General features: G+C 39.3%; 1 protein-coding gene across 14 annotated transcripts in view; it reads right to left on the reverse strand.

Moving 5' to 3' along the window:
* ZNF280D (zinc finger protein 280D) overlaps window positions 1-18,992 on the reverse strand; it is a 117,438-nt gene that overhangs the window by 28,138 nt on the left and 70,308 nt on the right. For 10 of the 14 annotated variants that reach the window (XM_036302457.1, XM_036302420.1, XM_036302384.1 and 7 more), the window contains 5 exons: window positions 13,263-13,397; window positions 11,122-11,429; window positions 10,520-10,660; window positions 4,856-4,918; window positions 3,431-3,508 (listed from right to left, as the gene is read on the reverse strand). In XM_036302457.1, coding sequence (XP_036158350.1) covers window positions 3,431-3,508; window positions 4,856-4,918; window positions 10,520-10,660; window positions 11,122-11,429; window positions 13,263-13,397 — 725 coding nt within the window. The remainder of the gene's footprint in view (window positions 1-3,430; window positions 3,509-4,855; window positions 4,919-10,519; window positions 10,661-11,121; window positions 11,430-13,262; window positions 13,398-18,992) is intronic. The other 4 variants (XM_036302466.1, XM_036302434.1, XM_036302441.1 and 1 more) reach the window with 3 other exon arrangements.

Genomic DNA, 18,992 nt, shown 5'->3' on the forward strand with positions numbered 1-18,992 from the left:
CGACTGCAGGCCTCTGAGCCGGCAGTTTAAGAAACATTGTAACAAATACCGCCTGACTTCAGCCAGCAGATTCGCAGCATTGTATGCAAAGGCCAGAAACCTACTTTCAGGAGCAAGGGCCTAAGAGCTGGAGCCAAGCCTCAAGCTAAAGCTGGCCCAGAATAAAAAAAAAAAAAAAAAAAAAAAAGGGAAAAAAGGAGCGTTTGGGAGTTCAGTCACCCCCAGCCTGAAAACAGCCCTCAGCCCCTCACCCAGACTGGCCAGGCACCCCAGTGGGGACCCCCACCCTGAAGGGTGTGTGACCAGCTGCAAACAGCCATCATCCCCTCACCCAGGCTGGCCAGGCACCCCAGTAGGGACCCCCACCCTGATCCAGGACACCCTTCAGGGCAAACCAGCTGGCCCCACCCATGCACCAGGCCTCTACCCTATATAGTAAAAGGGTAATATGCCTCCCAGCACCGGGATCAGCGGAGCCGCGAGGCCTCCCAGCACCGAGATCAGCATGACAGGGGGCAGCGCCCAAACACCCTGATCGGCCCTGCTCTATGTGTGACAGGGTGCGGCACCCCAACGCCCCCCCCCCCCCAGGCCCTGCTCTGTGTGTGACGGGGTAGAGCCATAACCTCCCCATCGGCCCTGCCCTGAGTGTGACAGTGGCGGCGCCCCAACCCCCTGATCGGCCCTGCTCTGTGGGTGATGGAGGGTGGCGCCCCAACCCCGCCCCCCCCACGGGCCCTGCTCTGTGTGTGACGGGGTAGAGCCATAACCTCCCCATCAGCCCTGCCCTGAGTGTGACAGTGGCGTCGCCCCAACCCCCTGATCGGCCCTGCTCTGTGGGTGATAGAGGGCGGCGCCCCAACCCACTGATCCGCCCTGCTCTGTGTGTGACGGGACGGTGCCCCAACTCCCCTATCGGACCTACTCTGTGAGTGACAGGGGGGAGCTCCCCAACCCCTTGATGGGCCCTGCTCTGTGCATGACAGAGTACGGAGCCCCAACCCCTTGATGGGCCCTGCTCTGTGTGTGACAGGGGGCAGTGCCCCAACCCCCGGATTGGCCCTGCTCTGTGCGTGACAGGGGGTCACGCCGCAACCTCCCCACCGACCCTGCCTTGAGTGTGGCGGGGTGGTGCCCCAACCCCCCAATCGGCCCTGCTCTGAGCCCGACCAGGGGCTGCACCTAGGGATTGGGCCTGCCCTCTGCCACCCGGGAGCAGGCCTAAGCCAGCAGGTCGTTATCTCCCGAGGGGTCCCAGACTGCTAGAGGGCACAGGCCGGGCTGAGGGAGCCCCCCTCCCCCCTGAGTGCACAAATTTTTGTGCACCGGGCCTCTAATAAAGAGATAAAGAATGAATATTCCATTATAATAAAGGATTATAAAAAAGTACTGTTCTATACAATTATAAGTATGCTATACTCCATTCATAGGAATTGACTTATTTTCAACTTGATAACTATTGAAGTAGAGGGGAAAAATCCCAGATTTTTAAAATAACATAGTTCACTTAAAAACAGAACACACAATTAAGCTTGACAACAGTGAGATAAGACTAAAACTAAAATTTCATCTTTTAAATGAAAAACTTTTCTTTTTTTTATTGCTTAAAATATTACAAAGAGTATTACATATGTCTCCTTCTCTCGCCCCCCCCTTGACATTCCCATGGCCTCCCCTACCCCCCAGCGTCTTATGTGCATTGGTTATGCTTATATGCATGCATAGAAGTCCTTCGGTTGATCTCTTACCACCCCCCTTCCCGCCCCCCAACTCTCCCCGGCCTTCCCACTGTAGTTTGACAGTCTGTTCGATACTGCTCTGCCTCTGTATCTATTTTTGTTCATCAGTTTATAATGGTCTTTATTATCCATGAATGAGTGAGATCATGTGGTATTTTTCTTTCACTGACTGGCTTATTTCACTTAGCATAATGCTCTCCAGTTCCATCCATGCTGTTGCAAATGGTAAGAATTCCTTCTTTTTTATAGCAGCATAGTATTCCATTGTGTATATGTACCACAGTTTTTCTTTTAACTCTTATAAAAATTTTTAGTAAAGGCAACATCTAATATAACTTAATCTATTTCACTGAACTCAATTAATGCTTTAAAATTACCACTAAAATACTTTTTAAACTGAATCAAATTTCATTTCCCTGTAAGCTACTGGTCCAACATCGTAGATGGGAGCTAGCGTCCACATAAATCATTTTCAACCTATACTTTAATTTATTCAACAAATATTTACTGAGTATACTAATCAATGCATGTCATAGACAAAAATCCAAACCACAGAGACTCGAGTAATAGGACACAGAAAATTAAAAAGGTAAAGCACAGCCCTGGCTGGTTTGGCTCACTGGATAGAGCAGCCATGGGCAAACTACGGCCCGCGGGCCGAATCCGGCCCGTTTGAAATGAATAAAACTAAAAATAAAAAAGACCATACCCTTTTATGTAATGATGTTTACTTTGAATTTATATTAGTTCACACAAACACTCCATCCATGCTTTTGTTCCGGCCCTCCGGTCCAGTTTAAGAACCCACTGTGGCCCTCGAGTCAAAAAGTTTGCCCACCCCTGGGATAGAGCGTCGGCCTGCGGACTCAAGGGTCCCAGGTTCGATTCCAGTCAAGAGCATGTACCTTGGTTGTGGGCACACCCCACTAGGGAGTGCGCAGGAGGCAGCTGATTGATGCTTCTCTCTCTCATTGATGTTTCTAACTCTCTATCCCTCTCCCTTTCTCTCTGTAAAAAATCAATAATATATATCTAATAAATAAATAAAAAGGTAAAGTACAAGGTATATCAGATGATGAAAGATGAAATTGATTTCTAGAGAAAAATTAAGCAAAAAAGGAGGTAGGGAGAGATGGAGTGAAGCACAGGGGAAAGAATACAATTTAAAATTTTTGTTCTCTTTTTACTTCATTTTGACACCACTTGTTATTACTAAAACAAATTTAGCAAAAGAATATAGGCTATTCATATCTCTAGTCTAAGGACAGTAGTAGACATTTAGATTTCCAAATTGGACATCCCAACATCAGGTTTTAAAAAAAAAGCACAATGAGTTACCACCTTACACCCACTAGGTAGCTATAATAAAAAAGATATAACAACAAATGTAGGCAAAGATGTGGAGAAACTTGAACCCTCATATGCTGCTAGTGGGAATCCTATATAATAAAATAGAAACATGCAAATTAACCGCCCCCCTGTTACACTCATGCCACGCCCACAAGCCAATCAGGAGTGAGTATGCAAATTAACCGAACTAAGATGGCAGCGGCCACAGAGCTGGAGCGAGCAGGAGGCTTGGGTTGCCCCTGGCGATGGAGGAAGCCAAGCTTCCCGCCTGCCCTGGCAGGCCCTGCCTCCGCTCAAGGCTACAAAGTTCCAATTACAGAAGATAAATAAATCCCAGATACCTGCTTCCAGCCAACAGTGGCCTCTGCTCAAGGAGGGGCTGGGAGCCTGGGTTGCCAGGATCTGGGCTCCGCTCAAAGCTGCAAAGTTTCAATTATAAAAGATAAATAAATCCCAGAAAAAAATAGAAAAAAGAAAAAAAGGAGAGGCTAGGAGCTTGGGTCGCTGGGGGGCTTGGCCAGCCTGAAAACGGTCCTTAGCCCCCTCACCCAGGCTTGCTTAGGCACCCCAGCGGGACCCCCACCCTGATCCGGGACACCCTTCAGGGCAAACCAGCTGGCCGCCACCTGTGCACCAGGCCTCTATCCTATATAATAAAAGGTTAATATGCAAACTGACCCTAACAGCAGAATGACTGGGAATGACTGGTCACTATGACACACACAGTGACCACCAGGAGGCAGATGCTCAATGCAGGAGCTGCCCCTTGGTGGTCAGTGTGCTCCCATAGGGGGAACTCTGCTCAGCCACAAGCCAGGCTGATGGCTGCCAACACAGTGGTGGTGGGAGCCTCTCCTGCCTCCTTAGCAGAGTTAAGGATGTCCGAGTACAGCTGAGGCCTGCTCCCCGCTGGCAAGTGGACATCCTTTGAGGGCTCCCGGTCTGCCAGAGGGATGTCTGACTGCCCACTTAGGCCCGTTCCCCCGGGGAGCGGGCCAAAGCCAGCAGGTGGACATCCCCAGAGGGGTTGCAGACTGCGAGAGGGCACAGGCCGGGCTGAAGCCCCCCCGCCCCCCAGTGCACAAATTTTTGTGCACCGGGCCTCTAGTATAAGATAGTTGAGATACTTTGTAAAGCAGTCTGGCAGATCCTCAAAGGCTCAACAGTTACCATATAACCCAGCAATTCCAATCCCAGATATATACTAAAGAGAAATGAAAAAGACATGCCCAGACAAAAACTTTTACACAAATGTTCATAGCAGCATCTATAATAATAATGGCTTCAAAGTTAAAATAACCTAATGGATAAACAAACTATGGTATACCCATACAATGGAATACTACTGAGCAATAAAAAATGACGTACTGATATATACAAGTGAACATGTAAAATATGCTAAATGGAAGAAGCCAATCATAAAAGATCACATAATGTACCATTCCATTTATATGAAATGTCCAGAATAGGCAAATCTATATAAACAGACAGAAGATTAGAGGTTACTTAGGAATTGGTGGAATTGGAAGGAAATGGGGATAACCTTAATGAGAATAGAATTACTGTTTGGAGTGATAAAAATGTACTAATATTAACTGTGGCGATGACTGCACAACTTGGTGAATATATTAAAAAAACTATTAATTATACAATTTAAGTGTGTGAATTGCATGATATATGAATTATATCTCATTGAAGATATTATATAAAAAATTTAAGTCATAAAGTTTTTCAATAGAAAGAATTTTAAAAAATCAACTAGTTACCTGAGATTTCTTGAATGCTCCTTAAAAATACAAAACCTTTTACTTGGGCGGTTACTGTGAAAGCTGGAGAGACAAAACAGATTTTATTAGTTTTATTCTATAGTATTCACATTAATTTATAGCTATATTTCAAGTCTATAATTAAGTTTCTAGTTTTGAGTAAAACATCATAGTATAAATAAAATAATGTTTGTCATCCTGGGTAATTCTATATTTTATCTTACACTCCATTTTACCTATTTTCTAATATACAAATTTCCCTATGTATTTGCTTATATGATCAGTACCCTTATCATTACACAAAGTAAATATTCAAGTTTTTTAAAAAGTAAAGCACAGATTAATTTTCTTATCTGTTGAAGAGTTAAAAGCAATTTTAATTTTTTGCTAATTTTTTACTATGATATAAACAGTTATCAAGAATAATCATTAAATTGTTTTCTAATCTTAACATCCTCATGTTGGGGAGGGAGGGGTAGAGTCTAAATGATCTTCTTGCAAGTAAACAATACACAAGCTAAATGCCACTGTTTAGCATTTATAAAATCAAACATTTAGAGAGTTCTTTGCAGTTACTAGCAGGGGTTTAAAAAAAAATTTAAAGCAAAACTCATGAGTCAAAATAATGCTTCCACTAAGCATAGAACAGAAAACCCTAAACAACCTTTGTAACCAAATATTGCTTTTATATACCCTTTTATATGTTTTTATTGATTTCAGAGCGAGGTAGGTGAGAGAATCATTGTTCATGCCTCCTGTATGCCCCCTATTGGGGATTGAGCTGAAATTTAGGCATATGCCCTGACCTAGAATCCAACTGTGACCTCCTGGTTCATGGGTTGATGCACAACCACTGAGCAACACTATATACCCTTTTATATATGGTAAGGAATGCTTCCCTGTACTAGAAAGACAGGATTAGTTTAACACAATATCACTAAAAGTGGAGTCATGGATTTAAAATCAGCATCACCTGGGGACTGTAGACAGGAAGCCAGCTATACAGTTACTTAACTGTCCTTCTACTGACAATTAGTTAGAACCAATAAATCTATACAAAATATACACGAAACTCAAGCATATCTTATGAAAATTCAGTACTCTGTCTTATTTATTGTATAGGAATAATATTATTTTACCAACATTCTTTTTCTTTGGTAATTTTTTAAATCACTCTTCAAAGCCTACGTGAAATATCATTTATAGGACACCTTCCCTTATCTCTTCTTTAAAGAATTTGTTCTTACCTCCACTGTGCTCTCATGGTAATTTGTTTAACACATTAAGCTAGGTAAATAGTATATCTCTCCTACTAAATTGTGAAAATCAATGGCAAGGACTTTATCCACAACAGCTAATATTGACAACTTAGAAAAAAATAGCTATAATTACTCGAATGCTTCCTAAATGCAAATCATATTATTAAGCACTTTAAATTTTACATTTCCTTTAATAATCAGAGTAACTTTCATTTGAAGAAAATAAAACTGGGAGTCAGATTAAATAACTTGCCAAACGTCACAAAGAAAATTAATAGATAAATTGTGAAGCTTAGATTAAAATAAGGATTTTTCTGATTCTTCTCCATGAGCCTGTCATACTTCTTAGCAAACAGCAAACTCCACTAGAAAAGGAGATATTAACATACAGTACTTATGGCTACTAACTTTATTATATGTAGAGAAAAAGCCTTCTTATACATCACGTTGAGGAAAAATACTAACATACAGCAATTTGTTTGGATTATTTTAGGAGTCTCCTATTGCTACCTAAAAGCTATAAGGTGTAATAAAACTACCACACTCAAATAATGCTCCTCTTAAAAAAAATCACTTAAAAATTACATGTTTAATGATGATCTACCTTGAAAGAGTCTTATTCCAAAAATGCTCCAATTGCATCACTACTTTTGAATATCCTCTTTTGAGATTTTATGTAGAGCCTTTTATAAGTATAACAAATAATAACTATCAATTGCTGTTTGTAATGTTGTAGATGACATGGTAAATACAAAGAGCCCCATCTTTCAAGGAGATATTCAGACACAAACAAATGTAATAGAAGGCAGAATCAATGAACAGTACACAACTCAAAGGAAGGAATGATCCTTGTGAGTGGTTGTGGTGACCAAACATTTCAAAGAAGGCCAACTGAAAGGAAGGACAGGGACTAACAAAAATAAGGAAAACCACTATCAAAAATGAGTACAGGAAGAGACTTTACTCTGGAAAAGAGTAGTCAACTCAGGGGGATGGGAGTCTTTACAGAAAGAATGACTGGGGCAGATTTAAGACCAGAGGGGAAAAGACCAATTGAGAGTACAGAGGTGGTACGGATAGGAATTAAATGTACTCATCCTCTGGAGAAAATGTAACTTCTGAACCTACAGAACTCAAGGTTATAACAAGAATCCAAAATGGGCAGTGGTACTGATGGGCCATTCAATGGGAGATACCAAAGGCAGTGAGGCAAGAGCACCAGTGAAGTAGAGAAAAAGGAAAGGGGATCTACCACACCCCAAGAGTGGCAGTGGAAGCTTTCAGTTCCATATGAAGCTAATAATGAATAAGAGCTTCGCATGTGTGATGACAATGAAATGCAAGGTTGGGGCTCACTGAGGAATTGGGAAAAGGGTATGGGAGTCGGGCTCATTGAAAATGTTTTGGAACAGAATGGATTTGGAGGTTGTATAGGACAAGTGGGAAGTATATGATAAATGAGAGTTGGAAGGGTGGAATGACACAAGATTTTCCAATCTGAACCCCTGTAAATTAAGGGCAGATTTAAAGCCCCATTTGGGGTAGCAGCATATTTGTCACAGAATAAGAAGCTTCACACAGACGTATACTGGGAGAAGGAACACTTGAGGCCTGGTTTAGAGGAAATGGAATATAGGTGTATACCACTGCAGTAGCTGGGAGGCAAAGTGGCAAAATGCAAGAGGTGGGGTATGCAGGAAGCCATGCAAAGTGGCAAATCAAGAGAACTTCATGAGCTTAAGAAACTTGGAACAGTGAGTTATTTCCAGCTGGTGTTCCACAGTCAAACAGATGATGCCCTGAAAGAGTTATCTGGGTGGCAGTTGTCTGATTTCTGCAGATGATATAATGTTTGGCTTAATTTTGTTCCTTTTAGATGCCAGTGAGTCAAAGGAAATTTTCTATAAGATAATTAAAAATATACAGTTGGCTCTCTGGAAAACTAAGCATTAAAGTGGAAAGATTTAAAGTTGAAAGGTAAAAGTGACATTGGTTAAGTTACCAGCAATGGAAATGTAAAGAGGCAAGAATGTTGGAGAAAGAAAAGGCAATGAAGTAGAGGAGCAGCCAAAAAGGAAGAAGAAAAAGAGTGGTAACAGTTTAACAGAAGCTGAGGAGAATAGTTTCAAAAGTGAATGACAACACAGATCATCTTTAAAGGGCATGGTTAGTTGGCAGGTGGGGATGATACTCAAATTTAAGGGTAAAGAAATAATAAGCTAGTAACAAACACTTTGTACCAATGTAAAACAGTGAGAGAAAGACAAGAAATAAGGAAAGTAGGCAGTAGAGACAAATCTCCATCTTAAAAAAAAAACACAAAACCTCAAAATGTGTGTAGCCCTAGCTGGTTTGGCTTAGTGGATAGAGTGTCAGCCTGCAAACTGAAGGGTCCTGGGTTCTGGGTTCGTTTCTGGCCAAGGGCATGTACCTCGGTTGCAGGCTCCTCCCCGGCCCTGGTTGGGGCATGTGCAAAGAGGCAAATAATCAATGTGTTTCTCTCACATCAGTATTTCTCTCTGTCTTTCTCTCTCTCTTCTACTCTTTCTGAAATCAATGGAAAAATATCCTCCGGTGAGGATTAAAAAAAAAAAAAGTAAGCAGAAGGAACCTGGTTGAGAGGAGATAAAGTAGCAAGTTAAGTGAATAAGGTGGTAGAAGAACCAGAAGAGATGAGGAATAGGGTTAACTCTGTAGAAGTAGAACATCAGGGTTAACTTTGTAGAAGGAGAACATCATTATTTCTGAGATCAACGTTGGGATGAAGATAATAGGGAAAAAAAATTGTTCAGATATAAACGAGTTAGGTAAAGAATTCTAAAAGAGCCCAGCTGGTGCGGCTCAGCTGGTAGTCCCAAGCGGTCACCGGTTAGATTCCCAGTAAGGTCACATGCTTGGGGTTTCAGGCTCGACCCCCAGTAGAGGGTGTGCAGGAGGCAGCCATTTGATGTTTCTCTCATCACTGTTTCTATCTCTCCCTCTCCCTTCCTCTCTTTCTAAAATCAATAAAAACATTTTTTTTTTTTTTAAAGAAATCTAGCCCTAACCGGTTTGGCTCAGTGGATAGAGCGTCAGCCTGCAGACTCAAGGGTCCCAGGTTCGATTCCGGTCAAGGGCATGTACCTTGGTTGCGGGCACATTCCCGAGTGGGGGATGTGCAGGAGGCAGCTGATCGATGTTTCTCTCTCATCGATGTTTCTAACTCTCTATCCCTCTCCCTTCCTCTCTGTTAAAAATCAATAAAATATATTTTTAAAAAAAGAAATCTAGAACAAAAACAAAGCAACAATCAAATCAGATCACCCTGAGGGTGAGGTTGACTATAAAGTTAGAGAAGTGCTATTGGACTTTGGAAAGAGGAGTCAAAGCTCTGAAAGTGACAGGGAAATATTAATTCAAAAGAAATAAACATACATATGATGAGATTATAATGCTACAAAGTAAAAAGGGGGATACAATAACTTAAAAGTTGATGTAAAGTGCTGGCACAAAAAGTAAGGTATCATAAGGTTAGGTTAATTAAGGGGGGTGGGGAGGAGGGAGAACTGTGAGAAAGGTGTGGAAGCAATCAAGAAAGGTGGGCGAATTCTTGAGAGGAGCAGCTGATAATTATCAGAAAGTAACATAAAGGTCATGTTATGATTTATGAGAAAATCACTTTCATTATACTTTAATTCTGACTTTTTTAAAAAGGAAACAATCTAACTAGCTTATATCTGAACAATTTTTTACTATTTTTAACAAATAAAATCCATCCTAAAAGATGATTCTACTAATAAGATACAAATGAATGTGATCTGTGAGGCTTTCTCTACATACTGTACATATATACTAGGTACTCAAATATTCTAAGTTGAGTGAATTAATGAAAAAATTCCAATAATGGCATCATAACTAGAACAGTTTCTCATTTTACTGACTGAATGCAAGGATAGATAGCTTGACAGATAGGTGGACAGAGGGATGAGAGAGAAACAGATTCAATCAAGTTCTTAGCACCACTGAAAATCCTGGAGTCTCTCAAAGTGACTGCTTTGAAGAGAATAACACTCATGAGATTACATGCATTTGTTTGGTAAATATATTTGAAACATTTAAATTTTTATCTTTAAAAATAACCATTTTGAAAGTCCTATAGGAAAAAGAAATTCCCATCAAAAACTATTTCTCAAACAGACCTATATAATTTATTTAGTCTAAATGTTCTTACAATTTTAGTTACAGTAATTTTATGAGTCACTATGCTGGAAAACAGTACCAGACATTATCCTAGAAATTCTCTATTGCTAGATGTTTTTAGCTCCTTGAACAAAAAAATTGGTTTCTAACAGGATAACTGTTTTCAAAAATCAAACCTGTTGTATTATAATTCAATTGGTAATTACAGATGTTTAACTCATCTTACCTCATCATATGATTCACATAGGCTTTGCTACAGCTAGTGTTGTATCTGCAAAAACTACAGTGGACATATGTAGGAAAGTGATTTGAAAGATCTTTTATTTCGGAAAAACACTCAATGCACCTTTGAATTCCCCGACGATACCTTATGGAGATATAAAGAAAATGGTAACAGTATATTTTAAAACAAAAATAATAAGGGAGAGCTTTATTAATGTTCTGTTAATTAAAACCACGCTGTTTAAATGAACATATTTAAACAGACTTATAACTTGAAAATTTGCTATGAAACAACAGCTAGGATAAGTGTAATATCAGTTAATGCCTGTCACTGGAATAAAAGAAATTAACCAATTCAAATGTCATAAGATAGAAGCATAATATATAATAATACCAATATAATAGATGAATATTATAGGAAAAATATAGGAAAGTACTGTTCAACAAGAGTTGTTAAAAAAAAAAATACTTATATTATTTGCTTGGTCTTTATGCCATAAATGATAGCATATGAAAGTTGAGAGTTGTATACATTTAGATTAAATAAAGGTTTTATTCTTTTATTTAAGATTAAATTAGTATTATATATCAGGAATAAAAGATTACCTTAAGCTCCTCAATGCTGTATTGACTTTACTTTTTCTGTTGCTACTAGCCAAAGTGCTTTGTTTTTTCTGCATATTAGAGACTTTTGATTTGAATTTAGATTTACTTCCATTAGGCTTACTTGTAGTAGGTTTACTTGCATTAGATTTAGTTGTAGTAAATTTATTTGTGTTAGATTTTGTGGGATTTTTAGCAGTTACACATTTTGTTCTCGGAGGTGAGGCCTGAAGGGTAGAAGTGTTTGTACTAATGGAAGGTACAGTTGAAGATCCTGATTGAAGAGGTCCAACTGAAGCTCGAATAGTAACCTACAAAAACAGAGATAATATTTACTTTAGATAATTAATCCTTGCATAAGTATTAAAATATCACCATGTAACAAAAAAGTTAAATATCAAGTATTTTTAAAAGAATAAGTATAAACTATAATTGGACAAGTCTTTCATTTATTTTAAATACTTAAATGAAATTAAAATTTAATATTTACTTACATTTTTATACTGATCAGTTAAATGTTGTTATTAATGGATAATTAGGAATTATATGGGTATTAAAAAGAGCACATTCCATAGCTATCTTTATGCTCTGATATAATTTAAAATATTTATATAGAGGTCAAAATTTAAATCTCAAAACCTGAAAAATAACTCTGGAAAGGCCTGCATTACCCTTTGCCCTGCATTACCCCCAGTAAGTGTGCCCTGCATTACCTACAGTAAATGTGACCTCCTCTTTCCAGGGGCTCATTTAGCAGAATTTATGTTTACAAAGGTTGTGGGGTGGGAGGGGCTACATCAATTCAATATACTTCATGGAGAGTGTAATAACATTTAGAATTTCCTTAAAGAGAACTAATATAAAGCTTATGAGGTAGTATTCAAAAATTATATTAGTTTAGTTGACAATGGAAAACACAAACGCCTACCAACATTCTCATTAATCATATGACTATTCTCCCCTCATGTATTTATTATGAGTAGTCTATGAGGAAGTCCTATAAAACATGTGTGGCAGCATACAAAAGCAATGAACTAGGAATCAGATTTGAAGTTAAATCTCATACAACTCCTTCCTAGTCACGTGGCCTAGAATAAGTAACTTATCCTCTCTAAGCTTCTTTACCTAAATACTATGGGGCAATACCTACTTTGTTTATCTCACCAGATTGCTGTATGAATTAAATAAAAGAATCTATGAAAAAGCATACTGAAAGCCTAATTCTAAGGTGCAAGAAAAACATTTAGTATCATTATTAATATTATTATTGCTATTATCATTAATAAGGGAAAATATGAGAGAGGACTGCACCGCTTACATTCATGTTACGCATGTCTAGTCCCAGCATGGAATGAATGGATTGCAGGGAAGGATGCTGGATAGCTTCTCTTGCTCTAGGTCTTCAGAGCATGGCTTTATATTGTTTAGTTAATTCAAATAACAGACATACCCACATTCAAAGGTAAGTACCCAAAGCCAAATATAAATGTTTTGGGGATTATTTCACTTTGGATTATCCATGCCTCTGTTTCCCTCCACTGGAGCAAATATTCAAGAGCTGACTGTATATAAAGAAGTCAGAAAAAAACAGGAATATAAGGCAAAAAGGGAAAGGTAAAATACAATCATCAGTATGTAGTCAGACATGTGTTTGCTCACTTAAAACACAATGCTATCCAGCAGCAGAACTTGTTTCTCTGAGAGTAGACTCAGTAATAACAACTTCAATAAACATCTAAGAACCTATGGCATTCAAAACACTATACTAGATGCTGAGGACACAAAGATAAATAAATCATGATTCCTGATCTCTAATAGTTTAGCAGATAATATATATATATACTGCCTACAAGAATAGCTCAAAAATAGGCTATATAATATTGACACAACCCACTGACCCAGGAAACACAATATCTAGTTGCATTTTTTACAAAGGAATACCATTCTAGCATAGCACACACAACCACTGAGAAAAACAATGGTTAGGTTTTTTTTTCTAAACATAAGAATGCTAAAATTTGACATTGGAGTCTTAATAAAAATCAGAAACCATTTTTTAAAGTATTATATTCAATGGATAAAACCAGATAGGAGTTAATTTTATTATCATACCATATGTTAAAATACAACATATTTACACTCACTTTTGTTCCAGGAGGTAGCCCTTCTAGCTCTTTAGGTTTTATAAATGTTCGATGATGCTGAGTCTTGTGATCCATTTTCTCTTTGCATGTCAAAAATTGCAGTCTGCATTTTGTACAACGATGTATTCCTTTTTTCTGTGTAGAAAACAGGAAAAATAATGTCTACAACCACAAATCCTGTGTCCTGCAACTGTTCTGATTTAACATTAATGATACCTAAATAATTTTTAAAATAGTATCTTATATCTCTCATCATAAATACTAGTGAAGTATTATTTCAATTTTTAAAATGCTCTTTGCATTAGTATTTAGGTTTCAAAAATGTCTGTTACTGTACAGAAGTTGAACATGAAAGTTGTATCAATAGCTTCTAATGAAAGGTATCTCAATAGTGGTATTAAAGCTCCATTAATTATAATTTTAAAGTATTTAGACACAGGATACTATGAAAATGAGCTATACTATGTTTTTATCCCAGAAAAATATAAATTCTTTGTCATTTTTGCTCTTTCTGGTTGGTTAAAAGTTGGTAAAAGAAATTTAAGAATCTAACCAGACATTTAAAGAAAGTTGTTATAGAAATGCTTGTATAAAGCAGTGCTAGCTAATAAAATTTTCTTCAATTATGAAAATGTTCAAGAGCTGCACTGTCCGATACAGTAGCCACCAGCCACATGTAGTTAACCGAGTACCTGAAATGTGCTGGACATTTATTTAATCTTAAATAGTCACAAATGATTAGTGGTTACCACACTGAATAGTGTGAATATGGAGGGATAAATCAAAACTATCCCTGATACACTTACTGATTGAGACACCTTGACTTGAGCCCCTCCTTAAAACCAACCCTGTCACTATGCTATAGATGGGAAATAGGACCCAAGAAAAATCTAAATCATTTCCCCATAACTACTAAGTAACATTGCCAGATTCCTGACCCAACATTTTTCCTACTACATAATATCAACTACAAACTCTATCTATATGGTCTCATTAATTTAAAAAGTACTTATGTATATACATATAAAAATACATACATATAAACTTAAATACAAAAGAATGTTTTCTCTAAAGTTGCAATGTGCGAGATAAATCATTACCATCTACACTAATAAAAGAGAAACATGGTAATTGGCGTACGACCGCTACCCTTTTCATTGGCTAATCAGCGAGATATGCAAATTAACTGTCAGCCAAGATGGCGGCGGGCAGCCAGGCAGCTTGAAACTAACATGAGGCTTGCTTGCCTCAGTGACGGAGGATCGTTGGAGGAAACCAAGTTCCCTGCCTGCGGCTGCAGGCCTCTGAGCAGGCAGTTTAAGAAACATTGTAACAAATACCGCCGGACTTCAGCCAGCAGATTCGCAACATTGTAAGCAAAGGCCAGAAACCTACTTTCAGCCCCGGAGGCCTAAGAGCTGGAGCCAAGCCTCAAGGTAAAGCTGGCCCAGAATAAAAAAAAAAAGAAAAGAAAAAAAGGAGCGGTTGGGAACTTCAGTCACTCCCAGCCTGAAAACAGCCCTCAGCCCCTCACCCAAACTGGCCAGGCACCCCAGTGGGGACCCCCACCCTGATCCAGGACACCCTTCAGGGCAAACCAGCCGGCCCCACCCATGCACCAGGCCTCTACCCTATACAGTAAAAGGGTAATATGCCTCCCGGCACCGGGATCAGCGTGACAGGGGGCAGCGCCCAAACCCCCTGATCGCCCCACGGCTCTGTGTGTGACAGGGGGCGGGGCTCCAACCCCCTGAGCAGCCCTGTTCTGTGCCTGATAGGGGGGAGCTCCCAACCCCCCCACCCCCCCGTCCACGGGCCCTGCTGTGTGTGATGGGGTAGAGCCATAACCTCCCCATCGGCCCTGCCCTGAGTGTGAGAGTGGCGGCACCCCAACCCCCTGATCGGCCCTGCTCTGTGGGTGATAGAGGGCAGTGCCCCAACCCCCTGATGGGCCCTGCTCTGTGTGTGACGGGGGCAGCGCCCCAACTCCCTGATGGGCCCTGCTCTGTGCGTGACAGGGGGTGGCGCCGCAACCCCCCAATTGGCCCTACCCTGAGCGTGACTGAGGGTGGCATCGCAACCTCCCAATCTGCCCTGCTCTGTGCATGACAGGGGGCGGCACCCCAACTCCCCAATCGGCCCTGCTCTGAGCCCGTCCAAGGGCTGCACCTAGGGATTGGGCCTGCCCTCTGCCACCTGGGAGCAGGCCTAAGCCAGCAGGTTGTTATCTCCCGAGGGGTCCCAGACTGCGAGAGGGCACAGGCCGGGCTGAGGGACCCCCCTCCCCCCCGAGTGCACAAATTTTTGTGCACCGGGCCTCTAGTTTAAATATAATCAATCACTTTTTAACCTAAAATAAGGTTAATATCCTGGGAAGAACTTGCACAATTATTGGTACACAGCAGGCATTTCATAAGTTCTTTACAAAGTTCAAAATCCAGTTCCCAGAAATCTTTTCTAAATCTATAATCACTCCTTAAGTTACCTCATCCAGTTTCAAGGCTTTGATACCATCTATCGAACTCCTTACTTAACATTGCTATTTGATGTCTAATATACACCTCAAATCAACATGGACAAAATTGAATTCTGAATATCCTCCCTATATTCCTTCCCCCCAAAATTTGTTCTTTCCTCAGTCTTCCCCATGACAGTATGTGAAAACTCCATTCTTAGGACAAAAAATTTGGTCACTCTCTCTCACACCCCATACCCAACCCATTAACAAAACCTGTTGGCTTCACCTTCAAAAACTTGCATAATATTTCCACTTCTCATCACCTCCAACCATAGCTATCTATCATATTGGTCCAAGTAACTCTCCTGGGGTACTATAATAATCTCCTATCTTCTCCCTGTCATGTTCTTTCCTCCTTGTAGTGTATTCTTCCCATAGTTGTCAATGGTACTACAACCTGGCAGACCTTTCACATGCTTATAATGCTCTGAGGGCTTTCTAAAGCCCTGGTTCAGATTTACAAGGCTTTACAAGAACAGGCCCATATTCTATTGCTACAACCTTATCTCCTACTAGTCCTCTTATTAGTTTACTCTGCTTTGGCCACAACTGGCCTCTTTGGTTGTTCTCTGAGTATAAATTCACTTACCTCTCCCAGATTTCCACATGGCTTACTCCTTTATTTCCTTCAAAGAGGCCCTTTTTGACCACTCTCTATACAAAACGGCAAACACTCCTCCAACACTTCCCAATCCTTGGCACTCCCTATCCTCCACATTTCCTTCCACAGTAACTATCACGAGCTAACATGCAGATATGCTCAAATATAAACACACATTTTTTATTATCTTTCTCCACAATAATATGAATTCCAGAGGATACAAACTTTGTTTTGTTCATTGCTACAAAAAACCTAAAACAGCACCTGGCACACAGTAAGGCAACCAATAAATATTTGTTAAATAAACGGACAGTGAGGCAGAAAGAAAGAGAGTGACAGAGAAAATGCATTTAAGCAGCAGGTATAATTTAACTAATTCAAAACGTCTGACACTCCAGTCAATGAACATTTGCCCAGAGCCCTGAGAGAGAATACATTAATCTATTATTCCCTTAGTTGGACACAAGTCTTGAACATCTCTCATGTATATATATGCATTACAAAGTGCTGATGCTGCCGAAACCGGTTTGGCTCAGTGGATAGAGCGTCGGCCTGCAGACTGAAATGTCCCAGGTTCGATTCCGGTCAAGGGCATGTACCTGGGTTGCGGGCACATCCCCAGTAGGAGATGTGCAGGAGGCGGCTGATCGATGTTTCTAACTCTCTACCTCTCTCCCTTCCTCTCTGTAAAAAATCAATAAAATATATTTTTTAAAAAAAAGTGCTGATGCTGATATTTTAATAACGTGATGTTCAGTCAACAACAAAAGAACTTTTGACAAGCATACTACATTGTTTGGGAAACTTGAGGGATTTGAGGGTAATTCTGACTTATTATAAGTATTTTCTGCCCTTATACATTAATATAAGTATTTTCTGCCCTTATACATTAATACCAATGTGAAATCTGACTCTGTGGGAAAGCAACAGAAGGCTGGGCTTTGAAGTAAAATTTTAACTCTGCTTTTTATTAGGTAATGTGACATTTGACAAGTTACTTTCTCTAAAACTTAGTTTTCTTATCTGTAAATTAGAAATAATAATATACATAGGATAAGTGTAAGGATTAAATAAGGTAATGCATGTAAAACACCTGCTGCTGCCAAAAATGGTTGCATATCGTTTTAACTGCTTGTTATTTTTATTAAAGATCTAATGAGCATATTTAACACATCAAAAATCACTTTCACTATTTTAAAAGTCATACAAATTGGGTAGTCAGCTCTAAAATCACACAAGACTTAATCATAGAACCTCTGAGAGAAAAGTTACAACCAAAATCTTCAAAGACAATAAAATGAGCCACACAGTCAACAATTCTTATTGTTTAATATCACACTAATAATGTGTTATCAATTACAAGTTTATAATCCTGCTCAGCTAAGGTTTTCCAATCTTTTGTAAATAATTATATAATTTGTAAATACCTTGAAGGATGCTTGAATATCCTTCTTATTAATAGATTTCCCTCTCTCTACCGCTGGCTATCTACCTCCTAAGTACTGCTAACAACAAACAATAAAAACCTGGGAACCCAAGGCAAATTAAGACATAAAACTTAGGGTACAAAAACTGATTATAAATCACAGAGCCCACATAGTAGGCTCACACATTTCTTCCATAATTATCATTCTTCCACATCTACATTTTACTCCAGAGCTTAGTAAAGCATATGGGAAAAATTACATGAAAAGTCCCATAATGAAATAGATCTACTATCTCGTATCTCATTTTCCCTTTCAAAATTAAAGGCCAAACATTAGAAAGAGTACCAGAAGTATTGTTTCCCAAACTCTGTTCCTCAATAAAGTTAACAGATTTTCTGAAAAGATTCTGTGGTCAAATAAGTTGGGGGAATAATACATACTTATATACCTTACTTGGAGATTTATAATGTTTTAGCATATTAAAACCTCTGAGAAGTCCTATTTTAAGAAACACACAAAACTGTTTAATTTTATAAATCCAGGCATTTACCAAATTTATTTACCAGTAACAATTTGGGGGGAAACATCTATTAACACATGATGGAACACTGTTAAGGAAACCTAGAACAAAAAATCTTCACACAACTTCTCAAGGATGGGTAGCATCCCAGTCACAACATAGGTAATTCCAAATTCATTTGGAAATTCTTTTATAATTTTTCCCAATTAAAAACCATAAGTCAATTTTATGATTATCTAATGATTGAAATGGAAAGCAAAGTGAGCAACCAATGCTGAATAAACTGGCATGTCAATGTAACCAATGATTAAAAATATGATGAGCATCACGAGAAGTGAGGTGTCAAAACTCGGTTACGTGATCGGATTCAGTAAATCACTGGCTTCTAGGTTTGGCACTGGCACTAGTGCTCTTTCAAGCACTAAAGCACAGATTGTGTTGCATCAAAGTTTTCAGCCCAAACAAAGGATGGTTTAGTTGCTTCATGGAAAAGAACCAGTAAGCAAAAAATCAGAATTCAAGATAGAGGTATAAGCACTAACCCTGGGTTCCAAAAATTACATAGCAGAACTGGCAGAAGTCACCCAAAAAACAAATTATGACCTAAATGCAGTTCTTTGACAATGCTCACATATCCAGCAATAAGTGTCATTGCTATTTCCTT

This window comes from Myotis myotis, unplaced genomic scaffold (genome assembly GCF_014108235.1).
Source record: "Myotis myotis isolate mMyoMyo1 unplaced genomic scaffold, mMyoMyo1.p scaffold_m19_p_1, whole genome shotgun sequence".
In the NCBI taxonomy this organism is placed as follows: Eukaryota; Metazoa; Chordata; class Mammalia; order Chiroptera; family Vespertilionidae; genus Myotis; species Myotis myotis.